At 38.4% G+C, this 18,364-nt stretch overlaps 1 protein-coding gene across 4 annotated transcripts in view; it reads right to left on the bottom strand.

The window, feature by feature from the left end:
• The window catches only part of slc12a5a (solute carrier family 12 member 5a), a 239,261-nt gene that overhangs the window by 31,419 nt on the left and 189,478 nt on the right, over positions 1–18,364 (bottom strand). For all 4 annotated transcript variants that reach the window (XM_061726813.1, XM_061726814.1, XM_061726815.1 and 1 more), the window contains exons 5-9: positions 8,250–8,304; positions 6,368–6,498; positions 3,163–3,410; positions 2,315–2,526; positions 379–546 (exon numbers count right to left, since the gene is read on the bottom strand). In XM_061726813.1, coding sequence (XP_061582797.1) covers positions 379–546; positions 2,315–2,526; positions 3,163–3,410; positions 6,368–6,498; positions 8,250–8,304 — 814 coding nt within the window. The remainder of the gene's footprint in view (positions 1–378; positions 547–2,314; positions 2,527–3,162; positions 3,411–6,367; positions 6,499–8,249; positions 8,305–18,364) is intronic.

The following is an 18,364-nucleotide window of genomic DNA, read 5'->3' as shown; positions in this document are numbered from 1 at the left end:
GTATATAAAGTAATGAAATATAGACAATTTATGCAATTATAACCTAACACTTTAATGTTTTCATACCTTTAAACATATTTAAAGGCAAAAACATGGCACCAGTTATTCTCGTGTCCAACAAAACATTCCTTTTTTGGGGATAAACAAAAAAATAACCAAAAGTTGTAAAGTAATGATGAAAAAAAACAAAAAAAAAACATACCGTAAATAAATAAAATAACCCCCCCCCCCAAAAAAAAAAATAAAAAATAAAAATCGATCTTTAGACATATTTTTCAACACAGGCTTATGTAGAATCAGGACAATAGGGGACATTTTAGAGCCACACCTGGTGGACAACATCAGAAACGTAACAGTATTTGAGAAAGCGATGCTCACCTGTCACCGAGGGGAAGTAGATGCCCACCAGCATTGTGAAGAAGCTCGTGATGTCGGCTAGCACGTAGCGGTTAGAATTGGTCAAAGGGTCGTCCTGCTCTTCCGCGGACGACATGTATTTCCTGGCAATTAGGTCCCCCTTCTCATAGTAGTTCCCAAACATGTTTTCTGGATCAGAAACAAAGAGTTCAGTGTAGGATGATGCAAACAGATACTTTGGAGCTGCTTCGCTACTCAGCTGCTCATAAGTCACAGTTCAATGTGATTAGATTGATGCTCTTCATTTTTTCCGAGGCTACAATAAGAAAAAAATAAAATGCCTTCCCACACTTTGTTCGCAGCAATCCTGACGGGGCTGAGCCTGCACAAACACTGGTTCGGAGGTGTGTTTGTAATAATAAGAACATACTAGCGGGCCCTTGACAGTAAACAACAGTGAAGCCGAAAATATTCAAATCCTGAGGATCATTTTCTGATCACTGCTAACAGCTATGTTTGCCAAAATTAGTAAAAAAAACTAAACTAAAAGCTGAAAAACAAATAAGTGTAACAATTAAAGCCATGTTACATGTCATTGACTGCCCTTCGGGGATTAATAAAGCATTTTTGAATTAAACTGAATTGAATTACTTGGATTTGGAGGTATTCTGTATCAAAGTGAGTTGTTATGCAGCAAAAGGTTATCAAAAAAAAGTGCATTTGCATGTCGAAGAAAACAATATTCATTCAGGCAGCAGGTCAGTTTTAAAAATAACCAACTGTGACATTATTTGGTCCTTGTTATTCATTGCTATCTATCTTCCTTGATTGAAATCTCTAAAACAGAAAAACATTCATCCTTCTACGAGCTGAATTGACAATGACACCATCTAATGCATGGGCTCAGATTTATAGCAGTAAAACCTTCGACTAGCAAGCTCTTCTATGAAATATGAGACTGGAAAAGGGTTCAGCTCGCTTTGCGCTTTCAGTAGTTGGGGGTTCAATCGGCCCAGGGTGATGAAACCTCCTCCTCCTGCTCCGTCTTGGTGAAACTGACTAATCTAACATTTCCTGGATTGATCCAGGCAAAGGCCAAGGTCTATCTTGCAGCTTTGTGACATGTTCAGTCGATAAAACGAGCCATGCTGATGACGAAAACAAAGTATATCATATGTTGTTGTGTTTTCCATTTGAGAAATAGTTTTTGTTTTAGGAGTCTTCCTTCTTCTTTTCATAATTTCTTTTGTGTTAATTCCGATATTCATTCTTATGCCACAAGGCACAAAGATGATTTTAATTTACCGTTTTGTAGAACATGGAAACATCAATCTTTCATCACTTTCAGAGGCCCCCACTTGTGGAATTCACTCAATAAATCTCTTAAATCATCACCATCCTGTCCAATATTCAAAAAACATTTAAAGAACTTTCTTATCGTTTCATCTTTGTAATGTTCATTATTTGATCTGAGTTACATTTTCTTGTGTTTTTTTTGTTTTTTTTTACTCTCCCTTGTGTAGCTTTGTTTGGTTTTTTATTCATATATGGAAAGGATTCTATATAAGCCACCAGGCTTCTTCCTTTCCTTGCATGTTATTTCATTGTTTTTCATTTTTTGTTCATATTAGTCTTATATTGCCAAATAAATAAACTAAAACTAAACTAAGCTAAGCCTTCACATGTGACACGACTGTTTTGGATACAGAGAGATTGTGACTCTATGGAAAGTGTGACGTTTCTTCACTTACTGTAGCAGGGGTATAAACAAATACACAGAAATGAAACAGTGATGCACTTAATTTAAGACAACTTCTCCACGTTGTTTTTGCACACATTAAAGGCTGAAATTAAATCCTTCAAACCAAATTAACAGCAACACAGAAGGACCTCAACTACTTGCTTGCAGCACGAAGATAAACTCATACACCGGTGCATCCAGAGTGCTCGGACCAACCTGACAGGATGCCGCTGGCCACCCCGGGAATGCCCTGGATCCGAGTGACGTTATTGGCGGCAAAGTAGGCGTCGCAGGTAGCGTTGAGGAGAGGAGAATCACAGAACATGGACCACAGCTGGGTGGTGACTGTGCCGTTAGCCGACTCAATGGTCTTGGCACAAACGTCGAAGGTCTTCCACACCAAAGTGCGGTTCCCCAAGACGCACACGCTGGAGGAAACAGAGACAAAAGGTTCACAGTGTCACAATAAATGATAGTCATAACATTTCTTATTCTACCTGGGATTTCTTCATGGCTAATTAAACATTTCATGGTTCGACAACTGTAACGGTGACTAAAATTGGCTAAAGATTCATGCTTGCTTTCAATTTCAAATTGTGATTGCACATGAAAACGATGTCGACATCTGGCCCCGAAACAGACATTTTAATGAGTATTACATCCGCAGTAATCTGCAGAATAAAACCTGCCATTATAATTATGATATTAGCTTTTCATCCACATGTTGCTCAGTTTTGGACTTTAAATTAACCAAACCGGTAAACATTTGGATCGAATCTTAACAGGCGTGGAAACATGACAAAGCAGAAACAGCAGAAAGTTGAATTCAATACTTATCAAGTTATACTGTATATTTCCAAACTTTTGAATTGCTTGAGTTGCTGTTTTATACGAATAGGATTATAGAGCAGAGGGATGTGATCTGGAGAGTTTGCAGCACTCAGGATTACCAGCTGGAGTCTTGAGTGTTTTACACTTTCTCAGATTTGTTACACTTAGAAATACAGTTGCGTTTTGTGGGTCGACTCATATTCTGTCGGAGTGTCTCGGTCGGAGCTGCTTACGGGAAGTCTGGGGCGTCGATGCCGGTCTTGATGACTCCAGCGTAGACGGCCAGAATGGAGAGGATGACGCATGCCAGGAACACCAGGGCCAGCTTGTTGACGTACTTCACCCCGACGAACACGACCGTGGCCATGGAGGTCAGCAGGAGGGTGCCGTACACGCGCATGTTGTTGAGCAGCGCGGCCTCCGCTTCAGCGCCCTCCAGACCCTCCAGGGGAAAGATGGCTGCTTTGGGCGCGATGTAGATCTACGGTGGAGAGTTAGACCATTTTTATTGCTAACTTTCATCCGACGAGGGAAAACACACCTGCATTTTTCTCATCAAAGACCGACACGTCCTCAGTGTTACTCAGGGGCGTCTTTGTGGCAGTTGTTTAGGGACGGCCGGCGTTACTCATCCACGTTCACTTCTCACTTTCCTTAGCCTATCTGGGGATTTAATCTGGCAGATTTAAGGTCACAATCCTGCTTCTCTGGCTCTCTGTTCACTGCTGATGTTAATGCATTTCACCCGGGGTGGAAGAAAAAATAATGAAAGGAAGAAATACAATAAAAGATGTTAGACAGGCAAAGGGGGGACGTGGGGGGGAATGAGGTGAGTGAGCAGGACAACTCTGCCAAGTTGGAAAATATGAAGCTCACATTAGTAGTCCTTCGCCGGAGTGGAGCTTGAAGCATCACACTGGTTTCTATTTTCATTCAGTTTAATTAAAATACTCAAGTGTGATTTTAATAGTTGAAATTAACTGCCTTGTTACCCTGCGTTCACACTGAAAGCTTAAAAAATCTCCCGACGCCAGCATCTCGCTTTGGAGCGTTCACACTGAAAGCGGCATGTACTGCCGACGCCTGCAGTGGGCGGGGCTAAATCTGCGCTGCAGAACTGGAGGGAACAGTGGGAACAGCCTACACATATAGCGTACACATCTTAATTTTCCTATTTCACCATAGATCACACTTTGGGACGCCTTCTTTATATTTTAGCGTTATTTCCGCGTAGATAAGAGTGAGTTTGATGCTCCTTAACAAGTTTGGTCCGCGGATCAATATCAACCACCAGAGTCCTTGCTCCCGGTGAACCATAAATCCGCCTAGGCTGATTTATGGTTCCGCTTCACACCAATGCAGAACCGACGGCGTAGGGTACGCGGCGACGCACACCGTACTGCGACCCTACGCCGTCGGCTACGCTGTCGATTTAACGCAGAACCATAATTCAGGCGAAGCTGCAGTCTGTCTGCGGCGCAGACTCTGGAGCGGATTTGGTCATGATGTTTAAACTGTGTTTTGTGATTAATAAGCATGGTTTTTAATTATTCTTCGTTGGATCAATGCAGCAAATAAAATCGTTCGGACCATCCAGCCCCTCAACCATCAGATACGTGTTTCACGTGATCAATTCAGGTAAAAACGGCAGTCAAATCAGCAAAAATGTCATTTTGCTGGATGAAATATATTAATTCCTGATAAAATAAGTTTGTTAGTGTACAGCTCTGCTCCTGTACGCATGTGAATCAGTGTATGTTTGTGTGTACATGAAAGTACAATCAGCATTGAGGGTTTTTGCTTCGGGAATCCCGGTCTGTGATTAAATGCTGCCTTGGCGTCGCCGCTGCTCATTTGCATAAAGTTCAGATTTTTCAACTTCAAATTGACGCGCTGCTCCCGCCGGTCCCGCCGCTCCTCGACGCGCATTTTCATAGACAATGAATGGCAGCCGGCTGCCTATGACGCCCGTGACTCTTTCAGTGTGAACGCAGGGTTATACTTTGACTATTACTGAGAACTGTCCCGTCACAATATATAAAATGGTAAACCCATAATTAGTCCATCAGTGTCAGCTTTAGATGATTCATGGCAAGGCTGAGAGTTTCTTTTAAACTGTTATTTACTGTACTTTCCACCACAAACAGTTTAATTACCATGACGAGTTATGAGAGAATCAAAAAGAACAAGTGGGGAATTGTGGCCCAGTTTGGACATTTGGCTGGCGAAGCTGATCTGACGCTAATAACAACATATCACTAGGCAAGCAACTCTCCTGCCTCTCTGTCAACTGTTCGAGCTTCCTAAAATAGCAGCTTCAGCTTGTGTCGTTGGCCGGCTTGAAAGAATGAAACATATTCAAGGCAGTTTTCTCCAGATCTGCTCCTCACAATTCTGCAGGGGGATTCTCGTTTCACGATGGAAACTAAGCCAGCTTTGACCCAGAAGACAAAATTAACCTCTCGGGGAGATTTAACGTTGCAAAACCATCGGCAGCTACCAGAAGATGTGTAATAAAAGATTCATAAGAAATAAAACAAGCGGAGAGGTGGCTGATAGCTGTTTCCAGGAACGAGCTAATGCAGTCTTTTGGCAATTAAGCAATATTTTATGAGGAATGCGGGACTGCAGTGGAGGAAATGTGGATCTGATGGCAGAAGAGAAGAATGGAAAGAGGAGGAGGAGGATGAGGATGAGGGTGATGTTACATCTTGACATTTCTTGTAGGAAAAAATAAATGGAGAAATGGAACAGTCTTCATAAAGCACTCATTTATGTGCTTTAAGGATCACAGGAATATCACAGCTGTCACAGGTTCAATTCAAATATCATTTACACTGATAAGCAATCAATATGCCAAGCGTTTATCTGGTTTTTGATCAGGTCTACACTGGTTCCAGACCTTATCTGCTCATGGACTTGTTTCATGGGAAGACTGAACCAATCAGATATTTGTAGGTGGGGATGAGAGGATCATCTTCATGGGGATGAGCAACAAAAAGAGTAACAACCATGGATGAGATTAACAGAGGTTGCTATAGGAACAGTGCAATAAAAAATATCCAACATGGACCTGTTTCTGTGTTGTAGGTGGAGAAGAAGACTGATATCTGCGGTGCCTGCTTTCATTTACTCACTCTAAAACTGATTTAATCATAAAAAAATAAATATTCATGCCCCATCTCTCCAGATATTTGTGATTGATTTTTAAATATCTGTAGGCTGTTGATGTTGCTTGGCTCCTTGCCTTTTTTTTATGTAATTGCATCCTACATTGGCATTTCTTGGATCAGAGGAACATGTTTGATACATCCATTATTTATTGCCAAGATAATTCAGTCTGGCAGTATTCATTGCTGAGAATGCAATTTACAACGACACTAAGTTGGAAGTGGGATGTCATGATGCTCTTTGTTGTGTTTGGAACAGGGGACGCACCAGGAGCAGCTCGATGGCTCCCAGGATGTACATGGCTCCAGCGTAGGTGGTTCCCAGGTAGAAGCAGATTCCCACCGCTCCCCCGAACTCTGGGCCCAGCGAACGGGATATCATGTAGTAGGAGCCTCCAGCTACATGCAAACACAAGATGAACACAAACGCTCAGAATATTTATTTACTAGTATGAACACCATTTTCTACTGTGTGAATTCAAATGTAAAACCCTTGAACTTAATCTTTATTTGTTTATTTAAGTTGGATATTTGTGTGCCATCTCTTTGGCTCTGCACGAAATAATGAATAAAGTCAGTTATTTTAGAAATGTTTGGATTAATTAATTATTTTACACTGTAACATATGGAGATGACCAGTACTCGAGTTGTAAAAAAGAAATCAGGGAGGATGGTGGATTTTATCATATGGGGACAGATAATTTGTGCTGATTACAAATAATATAATATATTACAAATAATAGCACTGACCAAAACACCTGCAGAAATACTGCAGGAATGACATAGCAGCAGTTAAATGCAGCCTTCTGTAAGCTTTAAATATCCACTGGGCTTACATCAAATACATCAAAACACAACAATAAAATACAGTTTTCTGAACGTATCAATATGACTCTGTCCTTCACAGGAAAAGTAAAATGGATCACTGCAAAAACTCAAAATCCTAACAAGAATATTTGTCTTATTTCTAGTTAAAATGTCTAATTTTAGTAAAAAAAATTCTCATTGCACTTAAAACAGGACTCATCACTGGAAAAAACAACAATTTTCACCTGTTTCAAGTAGATTTTCACTTAAAATAAGTAGAAAAATCTGCATGAGGAACAAGATTTTATTGCTTGTAATGAGAAGATAAATCTTGTCCCATTGGCAGATTTTTCTACTTATTTCAAGTGAAAATTTACTTGAAACAGGTGAAAATTGTCAAATAAGTTATTTTTCTGGTGTTATTTTTCTGGTGATGACTCTAAATGTTGAAATACCAGTAATATCACATTCATTGACGAAATGACATAAGGGATGGAAAGGGGGGATGATTTTGACTGTTTTTATTTCAGGGGGATGCCATCCCCCCCTCATCCCCCATCAACTCGAGTACTGGAGATGACCAAATTTGTGCATAAAAAAAAAAAAAAAAAAATTAAAATTAAATTCAGAGAAGCTGTAGCCGGTTAATATCTGACAGTTTTACTTGAAATAATGCAAAAAAATTTGCATTAGACATTTTCATTTATACTATTAACAATAATCTTATAATCATGCAACGTGGTCTAAAACATTTGTGTAATTTTACAGCAGTGGCTCTGCCGTTTTTGTAACAGTCCCTCATCTTTGCATCTTAACACAGCGTCTGTTGTGTTTGTGTGCAGCTCTGTGCAAATCAATTAATTGAGCATAAAAATGGACCTTGATCAGCACTTTGCAGCAGCGTAAAAGCTGCTCCCAGTTTTAAAGGCAGACTGTTATAATTGGCATACAGATCCCTGCTCCTCAACAAGACTGTAATTTGCTCTGACCCCTGCTGTACCCACACCAAACGGTGAGACGCAGGCCATCATTACTTTGTAACTCCACGCTGCAAAATGTTGCTACGTTGAACATGCACATCCCTGTGTCTTCATACGGGCACAAGCGTGCAGCTTCAGACTTCCACGGCAGGCTTTTTTGGCTGGTGCTTTATTTTGTGTAAATAGAGTTGTGTGACGACAAAGTTAAAGTGCACAAGATCGCAGACTAAAGCTCTTAATGTTTCTGGAGATATCAAGCTGTGCCTGGAGTAATGTGCCAAGAGCAATCAGTGAAAATAGAAATTTAGAAACAGACAGCATCTAACAGAGATGACTGTGTGGCGCCGGCTTCTGCTCACCCACCTGGCACTACTCCGTTGGTAGCGATGGCACTCATGGAGATGGCAGTCAGCATGGTCTGCGTGGAGAGGAAGGGGGAGAAGAGAAATTAGATGCATTTCCTGCAAGTAGGAGGTGTCGATTGTTGACCTTTTGTCATATTTTAAGCTTAAAAAGTACAGTTCAATGTCTTTTTTTGAAATGAACTATTAACTAAAGCCTGATAGATTTTATACCTGAGCGAGGCACTGCTTTTTCATAAGCGATGTAGACAACAGAGGGTTCATACACCTCTGCTTGCTGCTGCGTGACTCATTCTACAGTCAAACACACTCATAGCTGATAATGCCTTTAGGAGCAATGTTTAATGCACTGACCCAAAAACAGGGATTGTCATGTACTGTATCTACCAAATGTCAACTTTGTGACTGAGATATGGTTTTGAATTGCAGTTGGCTTTTTCTTATTTAGTTTAAAATGATGAATGAGTGTAGTCCATGAGAGGAACCAGGCGTTGACGTCGTAGCCTCAAACAACTTGGGGAATTCCCCATGATGTTGCTTTTTGGCATAGAGGTGAGTAACGGATCTGAGTTAACAGGAGGGACACCTGTGGATGTGTTTTAAAGCACACCTTCAATCACAAGGGTCATTGCATGAGAAGGGAAAACCAAAATAAAGCATGAGAAGGGAAAACCAAAATAAATCCTGCAGACATCCCCTCACTGAACAGGTGATCAGTTATTGAGCCACATCATCCATTTTTTATTTCTGACTTTTTACCCCTCCCCTGCATGTGTGTGCTAAGTGTACTGCTGCCAACAAAAATAAGTTTCCCCACTGAGGGAGAAAATAAAGGATATCTTATCTTATATTATCTTATTTATCTTTATCATTCAGATACCATTTACTTTGTATCCATTGTTTTGGGTTTATTTGTTTATTTGTTTATTTAAAAAGGATCCTCATTAGTCACCATGGGAAGACTATTCTTCCTGGGGTCCACACATAGACACACAAAAGATTAATAATACAATAATACAACTCAAAAAATGGTGATAAACATTCACTAGAATTCCTGAAATAATAAATTGAAACAAAAATAAAAGATTAAGTAACCAACCATCCACATCTTAAGTAACAATATTTGCTACTATCACCAGATCTGTATCCACTTTTGAGCAAAATATTTTGCAACAACTTTATAATTTATAATATACCCATACCTCTATTTATAGTAGTATAAATATAATACATATCATAATATACTCATACATTATAATATACTAATACTACTATACTATATATACACTCATAGCCTACAGTGATTTAGATTTGGTTGATTTTGTTTTCAGTATTTTTTGTTCTCGCTTTCTTCAAACCACTCTCTCTCTGTCTGGGGTGATTTTTGGAGTCGGCAGTCATGGTGACGCCCCATGAGTGTCCTGATGAAGGCCTGGTGTGCTGAATTAGTTTGGCTGGCACTGACCAACTGGCCTGAGGAGAGGGGGAAGATTTGGGCAAGAAGTGTTTATTTATTTTACTTTATTAATAGTGTTTTGTTTGATGGATTAAATGAATGGTCAGAAGGTTATTTGGGAAGTTTTGTGTACTAGACACTATTTTTGTATTGAATGGTTTTCAGAGACACAGTTGTGAATACACCCCTTTGATTTGTAATGGATGGTTTTAGCCGGTAGTGTTTATATACTGGAGGGGGGTTGTGAGATGAAAAGACTATTATTTTTGTGGATGATGTGCACTGTGAGAAAGGGTAGAGCGTATATTTCAACTCCATGTTTCTTTGTGTTGGTGGTATACTTCAGTCGACTCTCCATCCTGCACAACGAAGGGTGTTTTCCTCGGACAAAAACATTACAAGTAGGGGTGGGCAAAAATATCGATATGGCAATATATTGTGATACTTTTCCAGCCGATTCAATATCGATATTAAAAATTTGAATATCGATTTTTTTTTTTTAATTTTTAATTTTTTTTTTTTAAATATTTTTTATCCCCGATTTTTTTCCCATTATATCACCCAGTGCTCCTACCTATGTGACAGTCCTGGGCATTGCCACTCTCTACCAACCCTGGGAGGGCCCTGCACTGAGCTCAGGTTTTATTTCATTTTATAATTTATTTTTTATATAACACAATTGCCTGTCCTTAAAAAATGAAAAATAATGGACAGAGGTTTATTTATTTATGGATTTATATCTATACTGACTGATCACTGTGCCTGTCCTTGGTTTTAGTACCCATCTTTCTTGTGTTTATTATCATTTGCCACATAATTAAAGCAACCTCATACTAAATTTAATGTTAATTTCATATGATGTAAATAATATGAAAAACATATACAAATAAGTTGTAACTTTAGCTTGTATAGTTATAATAAAACATTATTTTGACTTAGTTTGTACCATGAATTGTCACTATAATCTGATGAACGTGCAACTCGGATTTTAAGATCCATCACTATCATCTGATGTACATATATACAACTTGGATTTTAAGATGTGTAATGCATTTTTTAATTTTTCGGTGAACTATGTAGAATATAATAATCGGGTTATCGCATAATCGGGATATCGCAATGTGTATCATGTCGTGGCTCAAGTATCGTGATGCGTATCGTATCGTGAGGTCCTTCCCAATACCCACCCCTAATTACAAAGAAAATTCTGGACCTTGACAAGCCTGGTTTACATTTGGGTACAATTTACAGATGCCTGAAGGTCCCATGTTCATCTGTGATCCCTGAAAGGCCACACAGCCACGAGAAGCCACTGCTTCAAAACCACCATTACAAAAAAATGAAAAACATTTCAGTGTCCAGTAGCATTTGAGGCCAAAGATCTTAATCTTGGGGGAAATATGTAATCTGGATAGACTAAACTTGACCGGTTTTGTTGTAGTGATGACTGTTGGGTTTGAGAAAAACAGCATCCCAACCATTAAACTGAATTTGAGCTTCGAGTCTAAAGCAAAAGAAAGGATCTTTTACCATTTTTAGTACAATGAGCACCCTTAAAGAATGGTTAAGTGACTTTTACCTGTCCAAGACTACGTGGTTTGAGTCTCATTTTCTCTTATGCCATTACTTTGGTGAGTTTCTTTTTCTTTTTTTTACAATACTCAGAGGCCAGAAGCCTATCAGCCAGTTTTCTCATCATTGTAAGTATTTTGTTGAGTTTCTTAATCCCCTCTACAAATAACAAACAATGGTCAGCGATGGCTTTAAGGAGAAACTCGTCAACAGAGCTTCAGTGGATATCATGGCAGAGGTGGCTAAGAGACTCCATAAAGAAGTGAGTAAAAAAAACTAGACTGATTGAGTGTTGTAAAAGTGATTTAACCTCCATGCCTATAGGGGAAGCCCAAGATCGAACCATCTAATTTTCAAGTTGAGACTCAAGTGGACCCCATGACCCTGCACAGGATTAAACAGGTATGGAAAATCAATGGATGGATGCGTTACATGTGGAACTAAGATTTGCAGTTCCTCTACTGGCCACTGGAGGCTGCAGAAGCGAGTCAATCTCCATTGACTCCCATGGAGCAGAAATAATCAAATTTGCAGACTGGTTTTAAAAACCGTTTTGGTCTCAATCGTTTGGTTTCACACCCATGACAATTCTCGGGGGGTTGGATTTTTTTGTTTGATATCAGGTTTGATTTGATTTGATTTATTTTGTACATGTAAAAAACAACAATTCAAGAGAAGATAAGAAAACAAAACAACAAAACAAAGAATGTCATACTTTAACACTTGATATCTTAATTTACATGTGCAAAAAGGAGTAGGAAGAAGTGTAAACTTATTTAATCTTACCCCCATTCACTAATCATTTAACCCGTATTTATTTATTTATTTATTTTTATTTTTTTTACCTTGTCTGCACACATATTAATGATTGATACCATGTAGGTAAAAACCAAAGGCATATATATGTGCATTATTGCTATATTTAATATATATACATATATACGCCTACATACGCATACACATACATACATAAATATATACATACAAACCCAGTGATCTTTTTTTTTTTTTTTAAACCAGTCTGCAAATTTGATTATTAACCTGTATTTATAAATACTCACACACTGTACTCACACTGCTAAATAACAGTATTATTATTATTATTATTATTTAGCAGTGTTAGTGAATTCAAAATAATCAATGCATTTATTTCTGATATGATTGTCGGCTCGGCTGGTGGCAAACTGTTATCACTTCATCCATCATTGTCATGCTAGAAAGATAAGCATCATAATCAGCAGTTTACACTAACCCAGCTTTTACTGAATCCAATGGTTATTTTTGATTTTTTGATTGATTGACATATGGTGGGTGTGTGAGACTTCAGTAGAGCTCTTCAGAAACATATGGGTCACATGTCTGATTCTTCGTCCACTGTATTTACAGTCTATGGTCAACCTCTGATTGATATTTGTCTAAAATATGTAATCTATCTTAGATGAAATGTTTCTGGGTTGAGTCTTTCTCTGAGGGACTTGATAGACTAAGAAAACTAATGTAACGTCTTCCCTTTCCTTTTTTTTTTGTTTGCAACACAACTTTTAGAAATAAGGATAGAAATAATGATTTCTGTTAAGTTTGAGTGCTTCTACAGAGTTCATATGTGGAAATAATTTACAGTTACATTAACAGCTGGAGCTTCCTGGTCCTTGATTGGCTACATAATAACGCCACAGGCTCCGTCAACGGCTGTCAGAGCACATTCAGACAGCTAATCACAACACCAATGTAAGTGTGGAACTGAGTGGGAGGACAACACTAAAAGTAAAATAAGGGCACGCTTGAGTGACAGCTGGCCCTCACTGCCCTGCAGAGGACAAGAGGCAGAGATGTGTGCAGGAGCTGGAAGAAAAGGACACAAAAATCTATTTAATTTAAAAAGAAAGTTGAAGTGAGAGGCTGTGAGGGGGGTGAGGCACGGAGAAACATGTTTGACAGTACAAAGACAACATTGCGATTTCCTTATTCTTTCAAATGAGGTTGTTCGGCTTCACTGTCTTTTCACAATGTCTTCACATGAAAGAGCAAAAGAGACAGATCGAGAAGCATGTAAGAAGAAATCACAAATCAGTGCCCTTTCCTAAAACAGCTCTTTCTTTTATGCTTTTTTTAACTTGTATATTAGTGCAGAAACACTGCTGTAGCTTTTCTTTTTCCCCACTTTATCATATAATTTAGCTTTCAATGTTACGCTATTCCCTGTTATACTGCTTAGCAGTTAGGTCATCACTTCACAGCTATAATATGGTTTTATTTCTTTGTTACTGATTTAACCACTATGCAGTTCATGAGAGCTCTCAGATTTAAATATATTTACAGTAAGAAAAACCCAAAATTACAAGGTATTTTAATATTATCTTTATTTTGAGAATGTATTCTATTGTATTCTCATAAAAATTTAGAATTATGACTTTTCATGTCCTACTTTTTTACATTAAACCCACAACAAGAAAAACCCAAAATTAAAAGGTATTTTAATATTATCTTTATTTTGAGAATGTATTCTATTGTATTCTCATAAAAATTTAGAAATACTGACATATTTAGAAATATGACTTTTAATGTCCTACTTTTTTACATTAAACCCACAACAACTTAATATTATCTTTATTTTATATTATCTTTATTTTGAGAATGTATTCTATTGTATTCTCATAAAAATATAGAAGTATGACTTTTCATGTCCTACTTTTTTACATTAAACCCACAATAACGCTGTTTAACAGTGGGCTATGGTGCTCCTCAGCGCCGGCTGGTTTGACCGTGAATACATCTTTCTCTGTAAGACTGTAACGTGGTTAGTGTCACCTGAGGGCCCCATGGACTAATGATCAGAACTGAAGAGTGGGTGAAGCTCTGTTTGTCAGTCTAATCTGGTCATTATGAGGCCGAGAGCTCTTCTCCCATCACAGCAGATAAGACAGTAATTGTTTAAGTGTTTTATCTGATGTGGGCAGCAGCCACGCTGAGGTAGCCAGCTGCATACCTAATCACCGAATCACCATGCAACTGTACAGAAAAGTCAGTAATGGACTTGTCTGATTTACCCTGGTAGTTCAGTCTAATAGGATTAATGTACTATACATTAGGAATGCTTCTTACTAAAACCTATATATTACAGCAAAGTTTTAGTGAAAAAGCCAACATGACTGTTCATAAATTCAGTTCACTATAAATCATGATTTTTGCCTCTAAATCTGTAGCCTGCTGTGACATTTTGCCATATATCTGACTTTGTGAGATTGGAATGTGTTATATTCTTTCCAAGAATTGAAACATTTGTTTTACTGTGTTTGAATGGATAAAATGTAATATCTGTAGCAGGACTTTCAGTCAGATAGATATAACCAACGCTAGCCATTAGGGCTGGGCGATATATTGAGATTTTAATATATATCGATATATTTTCAAACGCGATATGGTACGAGACAATATCAATTATATCGATTTAAAAAAAAATATATATATATATATATATATATATATTTTTTAATGATTTTGATATAGCTTATTTTGTGACAAATGGACTTGAATATTTTATTTGAGATTTGCACAAATGTTTTGTTATTTGCATAATTTAATTGTTATGCAGGAAAGAGATATTTGTTTTATTTTATTCAAGAAGCATTTTTATTCTATATATGCAGGCAGTTTATTGTTGTTTTTATACATTTTGATATTGTGCAGACCTCTGTTAATAAAGGAACCTGTGTGACATTTGGCACGAGGCATTGTATTAAAACTGTTTTTTTAAGGGTTTGCCTCAGAAAAAAATTAAGCTAACAGAGATGCTATGCTATAATGCTTTGGGGGAAACCCCAATTATGGCACAGAAAAAATATCGATATATATCGAGTATCGCCATTCAGCTAGAAAATATCGAGATATGACTTTTGGTCCATATCGCCCAGCCCTACTAGCCATGGTTTCTGGTGTTCTCATAATATGCATTCAAACAGTGTCTAGGGAAAAAAGAAAAAAAAAGACTATTTACACTGTTACGTACACTATTATGACTTATTGCTAGTTTTTTCCTCTGTATTCTGCAGTGAGTTGCAGCTGATGATGCTGGTTAATTTTGTCATGGATTCTGATGCTTTCAGCTGCAGGAGCATTTCAGCAATTCATGCACGTCACTGGGTGCATAAATGAAGACCTTTTCACAGGCTCTTTATGTGCGGGTGCTAACTGTAATTAGCTGCATAGACAGCTTAAGCTGATAAACTTGGTTGAGATAGTTGTGACTTCAGCTGGGAATCTCAGCGGTGGTTGGCTTAAAATGAGACGCCTGCTTTTGTCTGCCTCTGCGTGAAATCATGACCTGCTGCTTTTGAAAATGACTGAGACCTGTGAATAGAACCTCTGCCAGTATTACCTGGATTATCACTGAAAAACGACTCTTTACAAATGTAAAGGGCAGAAATAAAAAGGGACACTTTTTGTACTTGACTGGCTCAATGAGCAGTTTGTTCATCTAAAAGATTTTCCAACTGTATAAGATATTTTAATAAAACTTATTACATTTTTTGTATGAATCACAAAGTAACAGCTATAAACTATTATCTCCTGTCAGATAGATCATTTTACTTTTATTCTCTGGTTAATTTTCGGATGTTCAAAAGTATTTTTTTTTCAGGGTGTCCATTAACTAAAAGCTAAGATCACTTATTTTTAAAAGTTAGCAGCATCTTATAATTTCATACAGTATGTCCATCTTAGGGGTGTAACGATACACTAATCTCACGATACGGTACGATACACGATATTGAGGTCACGATAACGATACGATACTATATTATAGCAGTATTTTTTTAACAACCTTGCATGAGGAACATATGACTAGAAAAAATTGTCTTTTATTTGAAAGACACAAAATACAAAACAATGCTGTGCATTTGCCCTATTGTTACAGTTTGTAATGCTTTATAACTGTTTAAGTTTTAAAGAGAAAGCCAGGCCAACCATTTTCCACAAACTGAACTAAAAGTAAATGTCAGGTTTGCATTATGCATCTTCAGTTTCATACAAATAAAAATATTTAGCCACAAACTGAATAGTTTCTCTCATGTATGATTTGACTTTTTTCTTTTCCAGAAATTTAACAACTAAAATGAAATAAATAAATAAAAGTAAATAAATACATACAATTTTACATCATAAAACAGATTGATTCATGGTCACCTTATAAGTGTAAGAGGAGATTTATTTTTGTTAAGAAGGTTATTTTGGTAATTCAGGGTTCATTATTTTATAAATATACACTAGTCAGTTTATCTGTAGTGATTAGTCTGTTTTAGATTGGGCGGAGTGATACAGCACTAGGTGCTGTGTTGATGTTCTAAAATCCTACACTGTTGAGGGACATTAAAGTAAACTGGAAGTTGTCCCCGTTTATATCCTACTCACGACCCGAAAAAGGTTTAATTTAATGAGGTAAGGCTTAATTCTACACCAGCCTTACATAAGTAAAAGTTCAGAGCTCAAAACCCCCCAAGAGTCCCGTGATCGGGACCAAAACGGGACTAGTTTCTTCTGAGCGGAGTAAGATTTTGGTCCACGGGTCGCGGCCGCGGTCGGATGTGCGTTACTAGTCAACACAATAGATTAATATTAATAATCCAATATCGCGATACACTTTGTCACCTCCACGACAGGTTTCGTGACGTTTTTGTATTGCGAAATTTCGTGGCACGATATATTGTTACACCCCTAGTCCATCTGCAAATGGCAGTAGACAGTGACATTTGTAAAGCAGCTGGTATCAAAGAGATATATTTCCTCCATCTTTCAAAGTTTCTTCTGATCTTAGAGTGTCTTCATATAAGCAGAGGATACAGGAGAGCGAGTATCTAAATTTAAGTCTAAAATGGTGAGTTTTTAATTTGTATTCTTTTGCAGTTCAAGCTGTTGATGGCCAAAGGACCCAATTACCTCTCCTGATGACCTAATATCTGAATCAGCAGCCTATCTGTGGGCTGGCACTGAAAGCAGCGGCGGTCTGCTGCGGCAGCCGGCATTCGCAGGGTCACATTTTCCCCACTGATCCAGAGCCCATGGCCTGTTTTCGTTGTCCCACTTTCATCCGGTGTGGACGACCGAAAACACTCATGGTTTGAGAGTCTGGGTGATGGCGTAGATGACACACTGTCGTCGGTTTAACGCTAATATTCTTTCCGTGAAAGCTGCAGTCGGCGCCTCCAAAACTCTCGACTTGCCCGCAGGCCCTCTGGCCCCTGAGGATGCCAGGAGACAACGTCAGATTACTGTATGTCACACCGCCATCTGCTCCATCCACATGGGGTACGGCAGCACCGGGATTACAGAGAGAGGCATTTTCCTTCAAAGATGGGCTAAATAAGCAGAACGCTTGAATTATTGCAAAGGCATTATGGTCACAGATAAGCCACGGGGATGTGTTTAGACATACACATTTTTAAGAGATATTTTCTGGCTAATACTCCCCCTGATGCTGACTTTAAAGGACATGTTGTTTCTGCTTCAGCCCAAAGCTACAAACAAACTGATTTGCCCTTTGGTCGACCTCAGAGCTGAGCCCAAATGACTTTCGACAGGAATTGTTTTATGCTACCCTGAGAGCGTGCTTCATTAGTATGCTTCATTACACAAATGAGAACACTTTTGTCAAATACAACCTCATCAATTCACAGGCGGCCACAGAGTTGGAGTCCATTTTCACTGCGATGTATATCACTCGAAATCCCAGCGGATGATGAAGCAAAAGTGTCAGACGATGGAGAAGCAGGTGATTTGTGCTTTCAGGCCGATATCGTGGATAGAAAATTGATCTGTGACGCAGTCGTGTGAGGAAGGCAGAGGTGGCAGAGCATGATACAAATTGTTTGGTAGGTGGAAAGAAAAAAGAAAGAGAAAACGAGAGAGAAAAGGAAGCAAATACAGGGAACTGATGCAACAAAGACAAAAGAAAAACAGCCCAGGAGAAACTGTGGAAGCGAAAGTGATGAAAGTCAGGAAAATGAGATGAGGAGATGAAGGGAGATAAGCATCCTTAGCATTTATTTGAGTCATGGCAGAGGGCAGGACACCCTTTCCATCGCAGCATTTGGATT

This window comes from Cololabis saira, chromosome 8 (genome assembly GCF_033807715.1).
Source record: "Cololabis saira isolate AMF1-May2022 chromosome 8, fColSai1.1, whole genome shotgun sequence".
Classification (NCBI taxonomy): domain Eukaryota; kingdom Metazoa; phylum Chordata; class Actinopteri; order Beloniformes; family Belonidae; genus Cololabis; species Cololabis saira.
This window is presented reverse-complemented; position numbering and strand designations above follow the sequence as displayed.